This window comes from Clinocottus analis, unplaced genomic scaffold, assembly GCF_023055335.1.
Source record: "Clinocottus analis isolate CAN_PGR_092001 unplaced genomic scaffold, fCliAna1.0.p SCAF_24, whole genome shotgun sequence".
Lineage (NCBI taxonomy): Eukaryota > Metazoa > Chordata > Actinopteri > Perciformes > Cottidae > Clinocottus > Clinocottus analis.
In genome coordinates this window covers 10,254,824-10,273,733 of record NW_027175976.1, presented here as the reverse complement: position 1 = coordinate 10,273,733, position 18,910 = coordinate 10,254,824, and the positions used below count along the sequence as shown (strand labels likewise).

Sequence of the window (18,910 nt, the reverse complement as noted above, 5' to 3'; positions counted from 1 at the left end):
CTCACCAACAACTACCACAACACCTTTAGTGAGGACTACATGCTCACCAACAACTACCACAACACCTTTAGTGAGGACTACATGCTCACCAACAACTACCACAACACTTAAAGGGAACAAAGGAGCACTGATCCTGAGCAGGAAGCGCATCGCAGTGAGAATCCGGTAGAAAGATGGTCAGACTAAATGCAGTGGAAGTGCAGCCTCTATGCTTTGATTCTGTAATTGAAGGGCTTGAACCAAACGATGGTGATGTCATAACATGTCACCTTCAGCGCGCTGGTCGCACACAGCGAGTGCAGCGCTGCCTCGGGGTCGCTGAGCGCTGAACCGGCTTCACATTGAGCCGACGCGTCTTTACCTTGAGATGAATCTGCTCATGACGCTGAAGAAGACACCCAGCCATGATGTCTGGGTGTCTCTTCTAAATGTTTCGATCTAACAGGGTCGAACAAGCTATTGCATAACCTGTTCACCACGGTACCTGTTGCCGGAGGGCAGAGAGCAGAACGACCAAAAATGGTCGTGGCCTTGGTCCAGCAGCGTGTGAGCTGCGTCCCAAGTGAAGTCCTGATGTTCTTCTCATCGGTCCTCACCTCATTGCAGTTTCCACACCAGCTAGCGATGCAATAATCATGACACTCTTTATGATGCCTCTGTAGCATGTGGTGAGGATGCGCTCGCAGGAAGTGCATGAGCTCTCCTGCCTACAGATGAGGCGTTCAGGGTCCAGGTCAGGGTGTTCCCTGGTGTGCCCCCCAGGAACTTAACATGGTAGCTCCTCCCATCAGGGTGTGGATGGGTGAATGGTGCCATGTAGTGGAAAGAGATGTCCACCCCATTAATAAGTGACTGAGACTTTTGTAAACTGTCTGTGTGAGCGGTCCTGAGGCATCGCGAGCGGGAGCCAGTGGCCTTGTGAGCCATAAACACATTGTTGGAATGGACATTTTTATGGGATTTATTGTCAATTTGAGTCAAATTTAGAGAGAAACTTGAGTAACTCTGCCTCTGAATCAGTTTCTCTGTGCGTCTCTTTTTTCTGACCGAGCGTTTACAGAGAAAGAGACGGCTGCGCTCAGGTTCCTGAGGTGAGAATTTAATCTGTGTGAGTGTGCGTGTAAATATGGTGTAAAGGATTTCATATGGAGGCAGAGCAAAGCGCACACACACACACACACACACACACACACACACACACACACACACACACACACCAAATAGTAACACTTGGCTGTTTTTCAAAGGGAAAGAAAGTGGAAAAATGAAGATAGAAAATAGTATTCATGTATTTATACACCCACACACATACAGTATAGGCACTTATGCACGCGTGCACACACACACACACACACACACACACACAGTTCTACTTCATGCAGGCTTTACCCTCTAACAGGCTATATAGGCTTGACGACTCACACTGTGAAGCAGAGCAAAGACATTTGCATACACTCAACCAATGAGAGAGCCGAGCCCTTCAGCAGCAGCCTGAACTGTACAGACGTACAACAGTCATAGCTATGTTATGACACACAGTCATAACTACGCCCCACCTGTAATACCACTGCGCCCCACGAGAGGGGCGCTTCCCACCTGTAATACCACTGCGCCCCACTAGAGGAGCGCTTCCCACCTGTAATACCACTGCGCCCCACTAGAGGGGCGCTTCCCACCTGTAATACCACTGCGCCCCACGAGAGGGGCGCTTCCCACCTGTAATACCACTGCGCCCCACTAGAGGCTTGCTTCCCACCTGTAATACCACTGCGCCCCACTAGAGGAGCGCTTCCCACCTGTAATACCACTGCGCCCCACTAGAGGGGCGCTTCCCACCTGTAATACCACTGCGCCCCACTAGAGGCTTGCTTCCCACCTGTAATACCACTGCGCCCCACTAGAGGAGCGCTTCCCACCTGTAATACCACTGCGCCCCACTAGAGGAGCGCTTCCCACCTGTAATACCACTGCGCCCCACTAGAGGCTTGCTTCCCACCTGTAATACCACTGCGCCCCACTAGAGGGGCGCTTCCCACCTGTAATACCACTGCGCCCCACTAGAGGCTTGCTTCCCACCTGTAATACCACTGCGCCCCACTAGAGGGGCGCTTCCCACCTGTAATACCACAGCGCCCCACTAGAGGGGCGCTTCCCACCTGTAATACCACTGCGCCCCACAGTTTGAGAGCCTACCTGCTGTGTTCCAGGCTGGAGGCGGGCGTGACCAGATCAGGCATGGCCGAGGTGCCTACTGTCATCATGACAACCAGTTCAGGGTCCAGGATGAAGATCTCTTCTTGAGAGATCTCTGACACGTAGTTGAGATGTTCCTGAAAAACAACCAAACATACCGGTTCACCAAGAGCATGCTGGGAAGTGGAAGCTCAGGTTAATGTGTCTATAGCACGTTCATCCTTCAACGAAAACATATTCAATTAAAGTGCATGAAAAAAGTGAGGGGAATAAATAACATGATCCACATGTCAGCTGTTCTTATCAGAACCACGAACCCATTGGTTGATGGTCTTTGAGGGGCCACAAGCTGAGGCACCTGCTCCCACAGTCCCATTCAAGCAAGACTAAGGACCTGAGAAAGACCAGCAGCCTGCCTCGGACCCTGTTCCCATTGACAGAGGATTCTACCCAAAAGAAGCTCGTAGTGACTATCAGTGGCTCGCAGAGCGGCGGTGCTCTTCATGGGAAAGCGTGATGGTAGAGGAGGTGGACGTACCTGTGCTCGGTCGATCCTGTAGAACCGATCTGCCGTTGTAGCTGAGGACGCAAACAAGGAGCGCAGCATGAATTTCTCTTTTAATGCAGCTGCTTGAAATGAGATGCCACTAAATGATCCAGCCGAAGTGGAAACATTCATCATTGTTAAAGTACGTGGTTGCCTCCTGACTGCTGAAGCAATTCTACTGAACGAGACAACCTGCAAGCAAACCAGGTTGTCACACACTCGGTCCATCCTGGTCTGCCACCATGAAGAACTTCACAGCAGCAACAGAAGACTCCATGCCTCCACAAGGTCCACAGGAGGGGGAACCAGCAACTCTCACGTTAATGAGGACTGAACTGGTGGCCAGTCCCGTTTACATCCGGGTTTCTGCAAGAGTTCTGGCTTTGTATTCCTTCACTTCTGTCTTGGGGCTTTTAGTCAAAAGGTCCATGTGGGCGCTGGTGGCTCAGCGCTGAGCAGAGTCGTCCTTCAATCAAAAGACGATGGCTTGACCCTACTTGTAGGGATCTGTTCGGGTCCTCCGACCATTCACATGACATCATTCACCCATTCATCCAGCTACAGCAGCCACTTGGGGTTAAGGGCGTAAGGACACATGGACATGGACTAAAAGGATGACCCGCTCTAACACTGAGCCGCCAGGGTCTCTATGAGGATCGAAGGACTCAGAGAAGCTAAGAACCTTTGCAGTGTTGGAACTGAAAGGTCACATAGTAACATCCCGTTAAAAGGCTAATGTTGAGGGAAAGGTCCCTTTAATGGATTCATAGGAGGACAGTAACGAATCACCGGCTAATCACACACACACACTAGCTGTGTCCTTTCTCGTTCTATGGGCGGCTGCAGCTCATGGGGAGAGAGGTCACTAACCACAAGGTAGCCGGGTCCATCCCTGGTCTCCCCATGGCTCACATGTGGAAGTGTCCTGGATCAGACTCTGAACCCCCAAATGCAGCACGAAGTTCCCCTTCAGGATTAATAAAGAAAACTTTCTTCTTCTCTTTCAACGAGCTGTTCTTTGTTCTCTGCTAAATTCCACCAGGACTTTAGGGGTGTGTGTGTGTGTGTGTGTGTGTGTGTGTGTGTGTGTGTGTGTGTGTGTGTGTGTGTGTGTGTGTGTGTGTGCATGTAGAACATTGTTTTTTCTCTGTGATATTTGTGGTGAGCTGCCGCTGTACAGATTAATATTCATGACATTCACCAATGAACAAGAACTGATGGAACAATACTATTTTGAGTAAATATGCATTTCATCAAAATAACCTTCCTTGAATGAAGCAGAAATCACTGCCACTCAACAAGTTGGGGAATAACTGTTTGCCTTCCTAACAATGCAGAGAGACTGTGCTATTCTGGGGCCATTGATGTGGATCGTTCTAGTTTTACGGCGTCTTGTCTCCTCTGTTGGATCACTGCTGTAGGAGAGACTGAGAAGAAGACACGTTGGTAATGAGCCCACAGATGAGAGGAGCTCAGTGTGTCATTGGAAGTCCTGGTCTTGGTCTGCAGCACTGTATCTGGGGGGGCACAGGGGGGGGGGGGGGGCTGCATGTTTCAAAGCTGAGTCAGTGGGAATAAACTGTCTGTCTTTGTGCTCCAGAGCTCCCTACAAAGCTGGTGTTCTCATCCAGTAAGGAAATGATGCTGTGTTTGGGTGGTGGAAACACTGATCTAGGAAAGAGTAGTACTTACAGTCCAGGAAACACCACTTTGGAGACAACCTCTGTGAGGAAAGACTCGTTGGCTTGGCGGCCTCCTCCTGAAGGACAAACAGACGCAGGCGTCAGAGTTCAGAGCAGCAGAGGAGAGGAAGAGGTGAGGTGTTATGAGAGCAGGACGGAGATGCAGATTCATAAAGTACATCTCTCTCTCTCTCTCTCTCTCTCTCTCTCTCTCTCTCTCTCTTTTTCTCTCTCTCTCTCTCTCTCTCTCTCTCTTTTTCTCTCTCTCTCTCTTTCTCTTTCTCTCTCTCTCTCTCTCTCCTTCTCTCTCTCTCCTTCTCCCTCTCTCCTTCTCCCTCTCTCCTTCTCCCTCTCCCTCTCCCTCTCTCTCTCTCTCTCTCTCTCTCTCTCTCTGGTGAAATGCATGTTGATGGGAGCAATAAGACCAATGACAGCAGGAAACTACTGACTTGTACAACTGCATCTCCACTGAAACGAGGCACAGGAATGTGGCGCCCAACATGAGGCAGGAACAGAAGGACATTAGGTCAAAGGTCAAAGGAGTGCAGCTCGTCCTGCCCCTTCACTCACTGGCCCTCCATCACTTGGGCTCTGGTGTCTCTCCCTCTGTGACGTCTGTCTGACCACACGGCCTTCATCTTTAAAATCAGCTCCTTTTCTCCATTTAGATTCTACCATTAAACTCGTTTACCCAAAACGATGCCGCTGTCAGCTGCTTCTAGAGGACCAGCAGCAGTTTGGTTCAGCACCGGCAGGACGGCGGTGACGAGCGGACCATCTCAACGCTGATTGGCTGACGCAACTATGACTCTCTCGTTTTTGCTGCCGGAGTTGGGACATTTTAACTCGGCCATCAACCCGAGTTCACCTCGCGACCGACGGGCTGTTGGTGCTGCTTCTACGCAGCTTCTACGCAGCTTCTACGCAGCTGTGCATTGACTTTACATGAAATCTCGACACGCGTCGAAATCTTGACACGTTGGGTGTGAACGCAGCATTAGTCCGACTTGTGATCGACGCAGACCAGGAAGGTCCGAACGATGTGACACACGAGTGACCCCCTCCTCCTGCGATACTACTCCCATCCCCATCGAGAACATTATCTCCATATGTTAACACATGTCACAACATCAGGAGTCCTATTGGATACAGCACTAAAACCCCAAAATATGATCTAGAAAGTTTGACAACTCGAGAGAATTGGAGAAAGTTGTCCACACCTTCACATCCACTCTCCTCATTACAGAACCTTTTTGTGTTTTGGCATCACTCAGATCTTTTTTTCATCCCGTCTCCAATTAGCTCAGAATGTTGCGGCGAGATTTTTAACAAGATCCAAAAGCAGACAGCATATCACTGAGACTCCTGGCTCCCTGTTAGCTGTAGACTGAAGCTTCAACCTCGTTCTCTGTTTACACAGCACTAAATGGTCTGAGCCCTGCTCCATCTGTGGACTGCTGCCCCCGTCCCCGTCACAGCGCTCAGATCCTCCAGCTTGTCCACAGATCAAGGGCTCAACGTGTTGCTGGTGGAGCGGTATTGATGTTTCCTGTCTGCTGTTGTCTGAGGCGCCGTGGCGTGAGCTGCATGTTCTTTGTTCTGTCTGGATGTGCAGTAAACACCTCGGATCAGCACCGCCGTGTCCTTCCAGCTCAAACCAACCAATGGAGTCTAGTCCAACAGAACATCCTGTTCAGGGTTACGTTCGGAGTATTATGGAAGCTGTATGTTCGGCTTTGTGCAGTATGCTAACAGCAGTAACACAATGATAGTGCAAACTGCAACGTGTGTAGTTCCACCACCTCCTGGTCTACTGGAGCAGAGAGGACCAGTTCCATGGTGCGACGGACCATGAGGAGACCATCGAGGTGACTCAAGAGAACCTTATTGAAGGCTTTGTGGCAGGTCTGTCCCATTAGATGCAGTCTATTTCAAAATAAACGTCTTTACCTTTGCAACAAACTTATTTGATTACATTTAGCAAAAAGGTTGTGGTTTGGGTTGAAATAAGTCTGTTATGTAACTGCCCCGCCTGCAGTGTGTTAGTCACGCAACGTGTGACTGGAATAAACTTCAGAAAACTGGTCAAATTTACAGACAACCAATGCTGTGTTTGCTGCTTCAATGTAATACAAAGCAAACCATTTCAGTTTTGCACTGTGCTGAATGTAAACAAGTCACCTTCCAATAGAGGCGACAGGAGCAAAAGAAGCCAAAGAAAAGAAGTGGTTTAGCTTTCAGACTGCAAGCCTTTCAGAAAGACTGTGACAGAAAGGCTGGCTGAAGTAAACACTCCCTCTCTGCGTGTCTGTACTTATCTCATCCTGCTGTCGGCTCCAGCTAGGAAAACGCCGACAGGCTTTTACAGCAAACCTACACACACCGGATCAAAAGCTGAACACGTCTGACTGAATGACTCCTCCATTCACCTTCTTTCTTCTCCCGTTCCTATTTGTCTTCTTACGCTTAAAGTTTGAGTTCTTTGTCAGACTCAGAAGCCTTGCAGGCCTTGCAGGCCTTGCAGGCGCAGTCAGCCTGAACCTCCAGGTATCCTGCTTCTCAAATGTTCACCAACAACAGAAATAATGCGTTAACTTCTCAATCCTGCAACGGCGTTAACTATGTGACCATGCGTTAACTGCATGTTTGTTTGTTTTTGCTGTGGGAGGGGCTTATCGCTTTAAATCTCTCCAGACGTAGTTCAGACCTGACGTCTCGTGGCTCCCCCAGTCCGGCCCGCGTGAAGTCAATCAAACATGAAAATAAATAAAAAAGATGCACGTTATAGACGCATCAAGGCGACACTGCTTTTACTTTGAAGTGGTGTATGTAGGTGCTTTTACTTTGAAGTGGTGTATGTAGGTGCTTTTACTTTGAAGTGGTGTATGTAGGTGCTTTTACTTTGAAGTGGTGCATGTAGGTGCTTTTACTTTGAAGTGGTGTATGTAGGTGCTTTTACTTTGAAGTGGTGCATGTAGGTGCTTTTACTTTGAAGTGGTGTATGTAGGTGCTTTTACTTTGAAGTGGTGCATGTAGGTGCTTTTACTTTGAAGTGGTGCATGTACGTGCGCATGCTTCCGTAGCCTCACCAACAGGCTCGTTGAGGACTTTCAGACTTGCGCCTGAGTGAAAGTCTTGTTGTGTAGTTTGTGTTCTCAGAGCAGCGTTGCTGCCGCGAGCCGCTTCGCCTCACAGAGAGGGGTTAACCCTAAAACTGAACTAAAAGATATGAAAAGCGACTCTCGCGACGGGAGACTCTCGACGGGCGACACAAACATCAGTCTCTTGGGTGAGAGTGCTGTGTTCCTTTGAGCCATCCATTCCCACAGATGACGGGTTTGGTTACATTAGACTAACATGTAGACTGCTTGTCTTCACGTTTGATAGTAAAAATATACATAGAGCACTATTCTGGCCACAGTGAATTCTTGTAAATATATACTGCAATAAATGCAACACAATTGACTCATTATCAGAAAATGACTCCTCCTCATCAAGTGCACCAGCGAGCATCCGCAGTCAGCACAGAGCAGGAGATCAAACTGTGAAACATGTTGCATCATCATGAAGGCTGTGGGGAAACACATTTATTTCCTTCTTCATCTTCAGGAGTTTAGACAGTTAGCTCTGCTGGATCAGACCTGAATACATGTCCATGTATAAAAAGGTCAAAGTTAAATAATGAACACTGCAGCTGTTGCTCAGACTTCCTCACTATCAGACTCCAGCGCCTCCTCTCCTCGTGTTGAACCCAAGGGCTGTGTGCTTTACTTACAATATGTTTACTTGGTTTTACTTACATTATGAATGAAAAGAGCAAAAGAAAGTCTTTACTTCAAGAGATCAAAGTGATTCACTAAGTCAAGATTACATTTCAAATGTAGCAAGCGGTTCTTGAGTTTCATTTAACATATGTAACTACATTTTCCCTCTGATCCTGTGAAGGAACAACACTTTGAAGATTGTTTTCTGAATAATGAAGTCATGAATACGACACGAAAAGCCTTTTCAAACAGTATAAGTGTGTGTTCTCTTGTCTCGCAGGTTAGCCTCACAGGTTAGCTCATGAACCTGCACTACAAGAAGGAGCAATGCTAAACAAAAGCCAAACTTGTATTCACTGAACAATCGTTTGATCCATTCTGGATCAACCGAGCAAATCACATCCAGAAGTTTAGCTCACCTTGACAACAGGTCACAATACAATAAGCGTGGCAACAGACACACAACACAGAATATTGATACCATAAGCACACAAAGTGTATCAGTAGACGGTGCAGTCACTAAACGTTCATGCATCATGCTGTAACATGCTGAGACACACGGGAAACTAATCTCTGTGAAACTAAAATGTGTGTTTGTCTCCAAACAACAACAAAAAAGCTCTCGGTGTGCATGTTGTTCCCTTTTTTAGGGGAACTTTGATAAATAATAAAAGGACGGTACATCTCTTTGCAAGTCTTCAGACCAGTCACTGTCATCATTCACCCATTCATACACTGATGGGAGGGGCTAAGGCTGTCTGTTCTTCACACAGACATGCACACACCGTAGACACAGCTACAGGAGCAATCTTTGGGTTAAGTGTCTTTCCCAAGGACACCTCAACATGGGCGAGCGAGGCTCTGCTCACCGCTGAGCCACAGTGGCTCTGAGGGTGTGACGGTGCAGCAAGGGGCTCAATGTGAAGGCGAACGAGGGGAAGAATTAGATGACTTGCGTGTTATCAGTCAGTCACTCAGGTTAGATCAGGGAAGATCAAGCAGGCCGGGTCGTTGACTTGGCTGGACCTGGCCAATGTCTTCAGGTTTAGACCAGACGAGCTGGTTGAAACTTTGTCTCCCTGGCGAGATTTGAAACTTCGTTCAGGGCTTTTAGAAGTGCTTCAATCTGAGAACAGTGTTACATATCATTGGCTAGAGAAGTGGATTATCATTGACTGCTTCATTTGAGTGATCCTGTTCATCTTCAGTCAGCAGAATGAAGAAGCCCCAGACCCCCACCAGACCCACCATGGACCATTGGACAGTTGATGGCAGAGGTGGGCTGATCAGGGCTGCCTGGAACAATGGAGGTCTATATCTATCAACAGTGGTACCTTACATAAATTCCTATGGCCCCTGATGATCTTCAGGCTTCAAAAGGAAAATCAGTCACTTCCTCAAAAGAGGGCTGGGGAGGTCTTCATCAGGTGAAGAAGGTGCCTGGAGAAGCCACTCTGAGGAGGAGGCCTCTGAGAGAGCACAGCGTGACAGGCGAGGCCAGCAGCTGCACACTGCGTGCCCACTGAAGGTCACCCTGCAGGCTTCTCTGCATCATCGGATGCCAGAATGACGCTTGAAGGCCTCGGACAGTCAATGACCCGCGGTTGCATCCCTGATGGTGTGTCTTTGTGCACCTCATGGCGTGTGAGAGAACCAGTTGACAGACTTGTGTCGTGCTAAAGTCAGACCTCTGTACGGGGAGTCCTCATCTTCACAACAAACATTTGGTGCTGCTCCATTGAACTCTTAACTATTTGTGCCTATCCTGCCACCTTCGCACATGCTGGTCAGAAAAATATGAACATTACCAAGAAATGTATATTTAATGATGTAGACAAATGGAAGACACATACTCTAATCTTTTCAGTGCATTAGAGTCACAAAACACATTCCCGACCAGCGAAGGAAAGTGATGACCTCGCCGTTGATGAGCTGTTCAACAAATACTACAGCACAGCAAAAGTAGAAAAAAGACGCTTGGAACCAGGAGGTGTAACGAGGTGCCCGTCCTCCTCCAGCTGGATCTTTTAGCTGCCTGCATTCAGGACTAAACACATGTGGAATCATGTCTATTGTCCAAAAGACAAACTCACAGTTGTACTTTTGTCCCAGCCACTGCTGACTGAGTTTAACTAAATATAGCCCTTTCAGACATGTCATCTGTAACATTGCTGGCTTCATTTATCTGTTAAAGTAATGGCCTTTTGCCTTTCAAGCATCGGCCTCCATTAGGGAGACGTTCCATAATGACTGTGCGAACATGAAAGGACCATAATGGATAGAGCTGCAATACTCATGTGATATTCAGGATCAGACACAAAAGACAAAGGTCTAAAGCCCTTTTCCTCCATGAGGCAAAAGAGCTGGAGGGCAGCGCTGAGAATCATAAAAGAAAAGGATCGTCTCCCATGATGCATCAGTCACACATAATGAAAGTGTGAGTTTACAGTAAAGAACTTCATTGAGCCCACTGAGCTCTTCTTCATGTCCTTTGACTGTTTTACATTCTCAAAGAGCTTTCTTTCTGGGACCCGAGCACAATGTGAGACACCTTCCTCACTTCCTACAGCTCCAAGCATTCGCTTTCAAGCCTCCCCCGATATCTCAGTGTGGGAGACATCCTCCAGGGCTGTGATACTAAACTAAAGCTTTGACTAGGGCCAAGGCAAGCAGTGAACATAATGTTAGTAATGTATATCAAAAATATATATATCCTGAGGAACCCAAAAGAAACTGGAGCGATACTGCCTGGTTAAAAAGTAAAAACTAAAACATGAATGTAGATTCATTTTGTTATTTTATATCACTACCAAAAATAAAAGATGGCACGCATTTCCATTCTCACTCCCAAGTGGTCAAATAGCACTTTGTCAGCGGCCATATCCAGCCCCTGGTCACTTTTTCAAGAGCGTCACCATTATATATATATATATATATATATATATATATATATATATATATATATATATATATATATATATATATGTGTGTGTGAGTGTGTGTGTGTGTGTGTGTGTGTGTGTGTGTGTGTGTTGCAGGGAGCCCCACTTAGCTGGTGGAACGGCCTCTAAGAGCAGGTTTCCCTCGCAGCACATCCATTGTTTACGAGCGTCCTATACGAGGTCAGCTGGCAGGTCAGCACTTAATGAAACGGCGGCAGGGCAAACCTACTGTTCATGGGTATGTGGAAAAGACTTGTAGTTTGGAAGGATAAGCTGGTATCTGACAGAGAGGGTACAGGGAGGTGGCTTTCAGGAAGGAACGTGGGTCCTTACACAAGGCTGTCAAGTTGCAGAACATCCCAGAGCAGGTGCCTATCCCTCAGGTGGATCCATGAACAAGAGCCGATGCAGATGGGCCCGGCTTTTCTGACGGAGGAGGAAGGTGGGCGAGTGCCTGTACTGCAGCAAGACGGCCTTGTTCTTTCTGAAAGATGAGGCTCACCAGTAAGAGTGGAGGTACTGGTGAGTCGGACCAATCCTCCACCCATTTCATGAAATCATTTGTGTGAGTCAAGAATCGTTACCTTCCAACCTTCTAGTTCCACAACGACCACTTCACCCACTGAGCTACAGCTGCCCAAAAAATACCCGTGCGAAGCGATCGAGACCCCCGTTAAGGATTATCTCCATCTTTTCTCTCCTGCTGGTTTCTTTTTGTGTCCAAGAAGGATGAATCCATGAGACTTCCAAGGTTTGAGTAACAATTTCCTCATCAGCTGGGCTCATCAAGAGCTTTATGGCCCCACCGTCTTTACCAAGTCGGCCCAAAGAAACACTGATCATCTGCTCAGGATTTGTGGAGGAGTTGAGTGGAAGAGGGTCTTCAAAGGCCTTCAGGGTAACGATGCTGCCGGCCGCCAGGCTCCGGTCCATGGCTTCTCCAGTCATTGTGTCCTTAGACAACATCCTGACCTTCTATTGCAGCATTAGGAGTCCACCTCTTCATGTTCACCAAACTCTGCACAGGCCCCCGGAGAACCAACTGTTTGTTAAAGTTGAGTTCAATGGCAGCTGATGGCTTTGGATCAGGAGACTCCACCCGCTCGACAAGACCAGGTACTGGCCCTCTCAACCGTCTTCTGGTCCCAGACAGTTGCTGGTTCCCGTCAGTCCGGTTGCCTTCATCAGCAGACACCAGAGGCTTGGTGCCAGCCTGCTCGGGGGAAGCCTCGTCCCTGCCACTTCCTGGTCGACCACGGTCACATGGCGCCTTGGACTTTGAAATGAATGAATTGTTTTAAATAATCAGAGTCTGATTATTCTGTTTTTAGGACTGATTTAAAGTGAACAATATAAATAACAAAGTTAAAGATATTATTTAAGTGGTAGAACACTAATTCCAATAAACAGAGTGGATAAATGAGCACAGATGCTGTTCTCACATTTTAACTTCACTCTGGTGTCGTTTTAATGAGGACATTTATTCTGAGTGGAATCTGAAGGAACTCAGAGGATGCTGTATGTTTTCCCTCACACCACGGTTCTATCTGAGGATCTGTGTGCACATGTTGTTGTGTAACGTTGTGTAACGTATTACAGCCACATGCTGCACTGTGGATCCCCTCGAGACCCAATGTGTTCTGTTTATGTATGTGGGTGTTTGTTTAGAATTCTGTGTGTGTGTGTGTGTGTGTGTGTGTGTGTGTGTGTGTGTGTATGTGTGTGTGTGCGTTGGATTCATATTGGTGAAATATTAAAAGCTCTTTCAGTAGACTTCTGTCTCAGCCGTCAATCATTCCCACTGGCTATCAGCACTGTGTCAGATATAACTCTTCCTCCCAGAATGCACTCCTGGATTCAGACAGGAAGCTGACTTTGATGGTTTGACAAAAACAAAAAATAGGGGAATTTAAACGAGACTGAAAAAGTGCAACAATATTAGCAGAGCAGTCAGTCTGTGGAACTACAACATGTGAAGAAGATCTGGTATGAGGCCAAGAGCGGCACCAACATCAGGATCCATCTATAACACGAGTATTATCACCATGTTCCATCTATAACACGAGTATTATCACCATGTTCCATCTATAACACGAGTATTATCACCATGTTCCATCTATAACACGAGTATTATCACCATGTTCCATCTATAACACGAGTATTATCACCATGTTCCATCTATAACACGAGTATTATCACCATGTTCCATCTATAACACGAGTATTATCACCATGTTCCATCTATAACACGAGTATTATCACCATGTTCCATCTATAACACGAGTATTATCACCATGTTCCATCTATAACACGAGTATTATCACCATGTTCCATCTATAACACGAGTATTATCACCATGTTCCATCTATAACACGAGTATTATCACCATGTTTCATCTATAACACGAGTATTATCACTACCATGTTCCATCTATAACACGAGTATTATCACTGCCATGTTCCATCAATAACACGAGTATTATCACCATGTTCCATCTATAACACGAGTATTATCACCATGTTCCATCTATAACACGAGTATTATCACTGCCATGTTCCATCTATAACACGAGTATTATCACCATGTTCCATCTATAACACGAGTATTATCACCATGTTCCATCTATAACACGAGTATTATCACCATGTTCCATCTATAACACGAGTATTATCACCATGTTCCATCTATAACACGAGTATTATCACCATGTTCCATCTATAACACGAGTATTATCACTGCCATGTTCCATCTATAACACGAGTATTATCACCATGTTCCATCTATAACACGAGTATTATCACCGCCATGTTCCATCTATAACACGAGTATTATCACCATGTTCCATCTATAACACGAGTATTATCACCGCCATGTTCCATCTATAACACGAGTATTATCACCATGTTCCATCTATAACACGAGTATTATCACCATGTTCCATCTATAACACGAGTATTATCACTTTATTACATCAATAACACGAGTATTATCACTATGTTCCATCTATAACACGAGTATTATCACCATGTTCCATCTATAACACGAGTATTATCACCATGTTCCATCTATAACACGAGTATTATCACCATGTTCCATCTATAACACGAGTATTATCACCATGTTCCATCTATAACACGAGTATTATCACTTTATTACATCAATAACACGAGTATTATCACTATGTTCCATCTATAACACGAGTATTATCACTATGTTCCATCTATAACACGAGTATTATCATCATGTTCCATCTATAACACGAGTATTATCACCATGTTCCATCTATAACACGAGTATTATCACTTTATTACATCAATAACACGAGTATTATCACTATGTTCCATCTATAACACGAGTATTATCACTATGTTCCATCTATAACACGAGTATTATCACCATGTTCCATCTATAACACGAGTATTATCACTTTATTACATCTATAACACGAGTATTATCACCATGTTCCATCTATAACACGAGTATTATCACCATGTTTCATCTATAACACGAGTATTATCACCATGTTCCATCTATAACACGAGTATTATCACTATGTTCCATCTATAACACGAGTATTATCACCATGTTCCATCTATAACACGAGTATTATCACTATGTTCCATCTATAACACGAGTATTATCACTGCCATGTTCCATCTATAACACGAGTATTATCACCATGTTCCATCTATAACACGAGTATTATCACTTTATTACATCAATAACACGAGTATTATCACTATGTTCCATCTATAACACGAGTATTATCACTATGTTCCATCTATAACACGAGTATTATCACCATGTTCCATCTATAACACGAGTATTATCACCATGTTCCATCTATAACACGAGTATTATCACCATGTTTCATCTATAACACGAGTATTATCACTATGTTCCATCTATAACACGAGTATTATCACCATGTTTCATCTATAACACGAGTATTATCACCATGTTCCATCTATAACACGAGTATTATCACTTTATTACATCAATAACACGAGTATTATCACCATGTTCCATCTATAACACGAGTATTATCACCATGTTCCATCTATAACACGAGTATTATCACCATGTTCCATCTATAACATAGATTATCAGTATTATCCATGGGATGGCCGTGGGCTTTGGTAGCTGCAGTATGAATCATAACTGTACAGAGATAATTCAATGTGACCCTTCTTGTGTGTGAGAATATCAGATTTTAGTACGTGTTGCCTGTTTGTACTCGTGGTTGATGCAACATGAAAAAAGAATTGATTGATAAAATGTTGAAGCGTTAGTTTCCCGTGTGCCTCTGAGCCAAAGAAAACACACACGACATTGTCCAGCATCCAACTACCAACCTGCAGTCTCAAGCTTGTGAAGGAGAGATGGACAGAACAGAAGTCCTAGAGAGGAAGATGGAGCATAGCAGAGTGGTGCAGTCCTTCACATGGACGGCGTCGTGCAACGTGACTGAGTCTCAGCTGCAGCTAGCTCTCTGAATGTCCTGCGTATCGACTATGTGCAAAACATCAACTTTAGCAGTTCTAAAAATGAGTCACAAGTCTTTGATCTCCGTGAAGTCCCTGAAGCACACATGCATAGCTCCACATGAAGAGGTCCTGTGCTGGCTGCAGTGACCTCGCTACACCTCTTACCTCCTGTAAGCGATGGATATGTTCTCTGCAGGCTTCTAAGTCGCTGTCTCCAGAAACCACGATCAGTCCCAGAGGAATGGCTGCAGATACAGAGGAGCAAGACAATTATCCAACAGCACTTTGATATCTACTTACACCGTGGCCCTCAGGACCCTGTCAATACTGCTGTTTAAACGCTGGCCATCTGCAAGGGCCCATGTAGAGCTGGGAGACCTGCACAGGAGTCGAATTAAAGATACGGCCGTTAGGGCAACATGTGGAGCCTGGCAGGTTCATGCGTTTGGGTGACACAAGCACAGATGCATTGGTATTGAGATGAAAGAATACATGCTGATAAATGATACTGGGGTATTTGCTGACAGAGAAAAGACCAGTCAGAGCTGGTTAGAGGACAAGGCCGGAGGGATTTAAAGCTGTGTGAACGTCAGAGCACGTCACCAGGAGAGTGCTCAGACGCGTGATGGTCAGGTCGGCTGGACAGCTGATGGAGAACCAGAAGACACAGGAAGCAAAGCTCACAACGCTGTGCTCAACATCACCGTCATGAGAACATCAAAGGCAAACGCCGTCTCATCCACAGCGATGGAGTCACTTCAGAGTGAGTCCAGTTCTGTAGGTGCAGCAGAACATGGTGGTGTTGAGGTGGTGCAGCAGAACATGGTGGTGTTGAAGTGGTGCAGCAGAACATGGTGGTGTTGAAGTGGTGCAGCAGAACATGGTGGTGTTGAGGTGGTGCAGCAGAACATGGTGGTGTTGAGGTGGTGCAGCAGAACATGGTGGTGTTGAGGTGGTGATGGTGCAGTAGAACATGGTGGTGGTGGTGCAGTAGAACATGGTGGTGGTGCAGTAGAACATGGTGGTGGTGGTGGTGCAGTAGAACATGGTGGTGGTGGTGGTGCAGTAGAACATGGTGGTGGTGGTGGTGCAGTAGAACATGGTGGTGGTGGTGGTGGTGCAGTAGAACATGGTGGTGGTGGTGCAGTAGAACATGGTGGTGGTGGTGGTGCAGTAGAACATGGTGGTGGTGGTGGTGCAGTAGAACGTGGTGGTGGTGGTGCAGTAGAACATGGTGGTGGTGTTGAGTCAAGTGAAGCTGTCTGTGGAGTCCTTGTTGTCTGTAGCCTCTCTTTAGAGGGTGAGCGTAGCGTAGCCGCCTGCACCGCGCGGCTGGCTCAGCATCACACAGCTCTGAACCCACACAGCTCTTCATAGCAGCGCTCAGCGTGGCAGACAGGCTGCAGAGTGGGATCAGGAGACGCTCTAGAAACGTCCACTGTTGGCTAAACAACCCTCAGAGGTAGCAGACAGGAAGTCCTGTTGTTAGCTCACACCAAAACAAGCAAGGGTAAGTTGAGCAACTGTGAGGGCTTTTACTTTGAAGGCGATAATTTACTTCCGCCCTCGGGCTTCCGTATTATTACCGGACTATTTTCAGACTTGAGCCGGACGTGAAAGCTCGTGTTGTTCTGTAGTTTCTGTCCTCAACCAGCACCACGAGTCGCCTCTCAAAGCTTCACGAGCGTCACCAGCAGCTCTGCAGCTCAGAAGACTGAACATTAATGCTCAAAGCTGCTGCTGATACCTGTCAGCTGTCCTTCACACCTCCACCTCTTCAACCAGACGTCAGGTCACTTGTTCAAGACAACACAGACTTTTACCAACGAGGAAGAAAAACTGACCTGAAAACATGAAAAGCACTTATTGCTTTTGTAGAAAGTGAATCAACTGCTGGTCTTTAACATCTTTAAGGTAAGAAACAGACTGAACATGGACCAAAGAAGGAGTGGTTTGTCCCTCACAGGGACCCTTACTACTGAACATGGACCAAAGAAGGAGTGGTTTGTCCCTCACAGGGACCCTTACTACTGAACATGGACCAAAGAAGGAGTGGTTTGTCCCTCACAGGGACCCTTACTACTGAACATGGACCAAAGAAGGAGTGGTTTGTCCCTCACAGGGACCCTTACTACTGAACATGGACCAAAGAAGGAGTGGTTTGTCCCTCACAGGGACCCTTACTACTGAACATGGACCAAAGAAGGAGTGGTTTGTCCCTCACAGGGACCCTTACTACTGAACATGGACCAAAGAAGGAGTGGTTTGTCCCTCACAGGGACCCTTACTACTGAACATGGACCAAAGAAGGAGTGGTTTGTCCCTCACAGGGACCCTTACTACTGAACATGGACCAAAGAAGGAGTGGTTTGTCCCTCACAGGGACCCTTACTACTGAACATGGACCAAAGAAGGAGTGGTTTGTCCCTCACAGGGACCCTTACTACTGAACATGGACCAAAGAAGGAGTGGTTTGTCCCTCACAGGGACCCTTACTACTGAACATGGACCAAAGAAGGAGTGGTTTGTCCCTCACAGGGACCCTTACTACTGAACATGGACGTTCATGGATGTTCAGGATGTTCAGTCTGTTTCTTACCTTAAAGATGTTAAAGACCAGCAGTTGATTCACTTCATACAAAAGCAATAAGTGTTTTTCATGTTTTCACGTCAGCTTTTCTTCCTCAGTGATAAAGTCCAGTCTGTGTTGTCTTGAACAAGTGACCTGAACATCTTGTGATGTGAGGAAAGTTCTCCTCTTTGAGAGAAGAGTAAAGATCCAGAAGTGATGCTGCTTTAAAGTGCTCTGCATGGATCAGACCGCGGGGTCAGGCGCTCTGAGCATTGTGATTAACTTTCAATCTGGACGTGGAGGCTGCTGGTGTGAACACTTTGTGGAAGCTTTTGACGAAGCGTCTCTTTGCAGCAGCGATACAGAAGATACAGAACAATACAAGCTTTCACGACGGTCGGTGAGGCTACGGAAGCGCACCTATAATAAATCGCCTTCAGAGTAAAAGCAGTGTGGTTGTGTTTAATTCATGACGTGCATCTTATTCATTTATTTTTCATGTTTGATTGTTCTCACGCGGGCCGGACTGGGGGAGCCGTGAGACGTCAGGTCTGAACAACGTCTGGAGAGATTTAAAGCGATAAGCCCCTCCCACTGCCAAAAAAATAAAAAATAAAACATGCTTTTACGCATGATCAAATTGTTAACGCCGTTAAAGGATTGCCAGATTAATATCACGTTGATGTGTTAATCTGCCCAGCCATCATCTCATGGAGTGTGACAC

General features: G+C 46.2%; 1 protein-coding gene across 9 annotated transcripts in view; it reads right to left on the bottom strand.

The window, feature by feature from the left end:
- Positions 1-18,910, bottom strand: part of LOC137794047 (diacylglycerol kinase zeta-like) — a 77,846-nt gene that overhangs the window by 15,446 nt on the left and 43,490 nt on the right. For 7 of the 9 annotated variants that reach the window (XM_068590619.1, XM_068590618.1, XM_068590614.1 and 4 more), the window contains 5 exons: positions 15,780-15,859; positions 15,483-15,527; positions 4,433-4,499; positions 2,732-2,772; positions 2,194-2,330 (listed from right to left, as the gene is read on the bottom strand). In XM_068590619.1, coding sequence (XP_068446720.1) covers positions 2,194-2,330; positions 2,732-2,772; positions 4,433-4,499; positions 15,483-15,527; positions 15,780-15,859 — 370 coding nt within the window. The remainder of the gene's footprint in view (positions 1-2,193; positions 2,331-2,731; positions 2,773-4,432; positions 4,500-15,482; positions 15,528-15,779; positions 15,860-18,910) is intronic. The other 2 variants (XM_068590622.1, XM_068590615.1) reach the window with 1 other exon arrangement.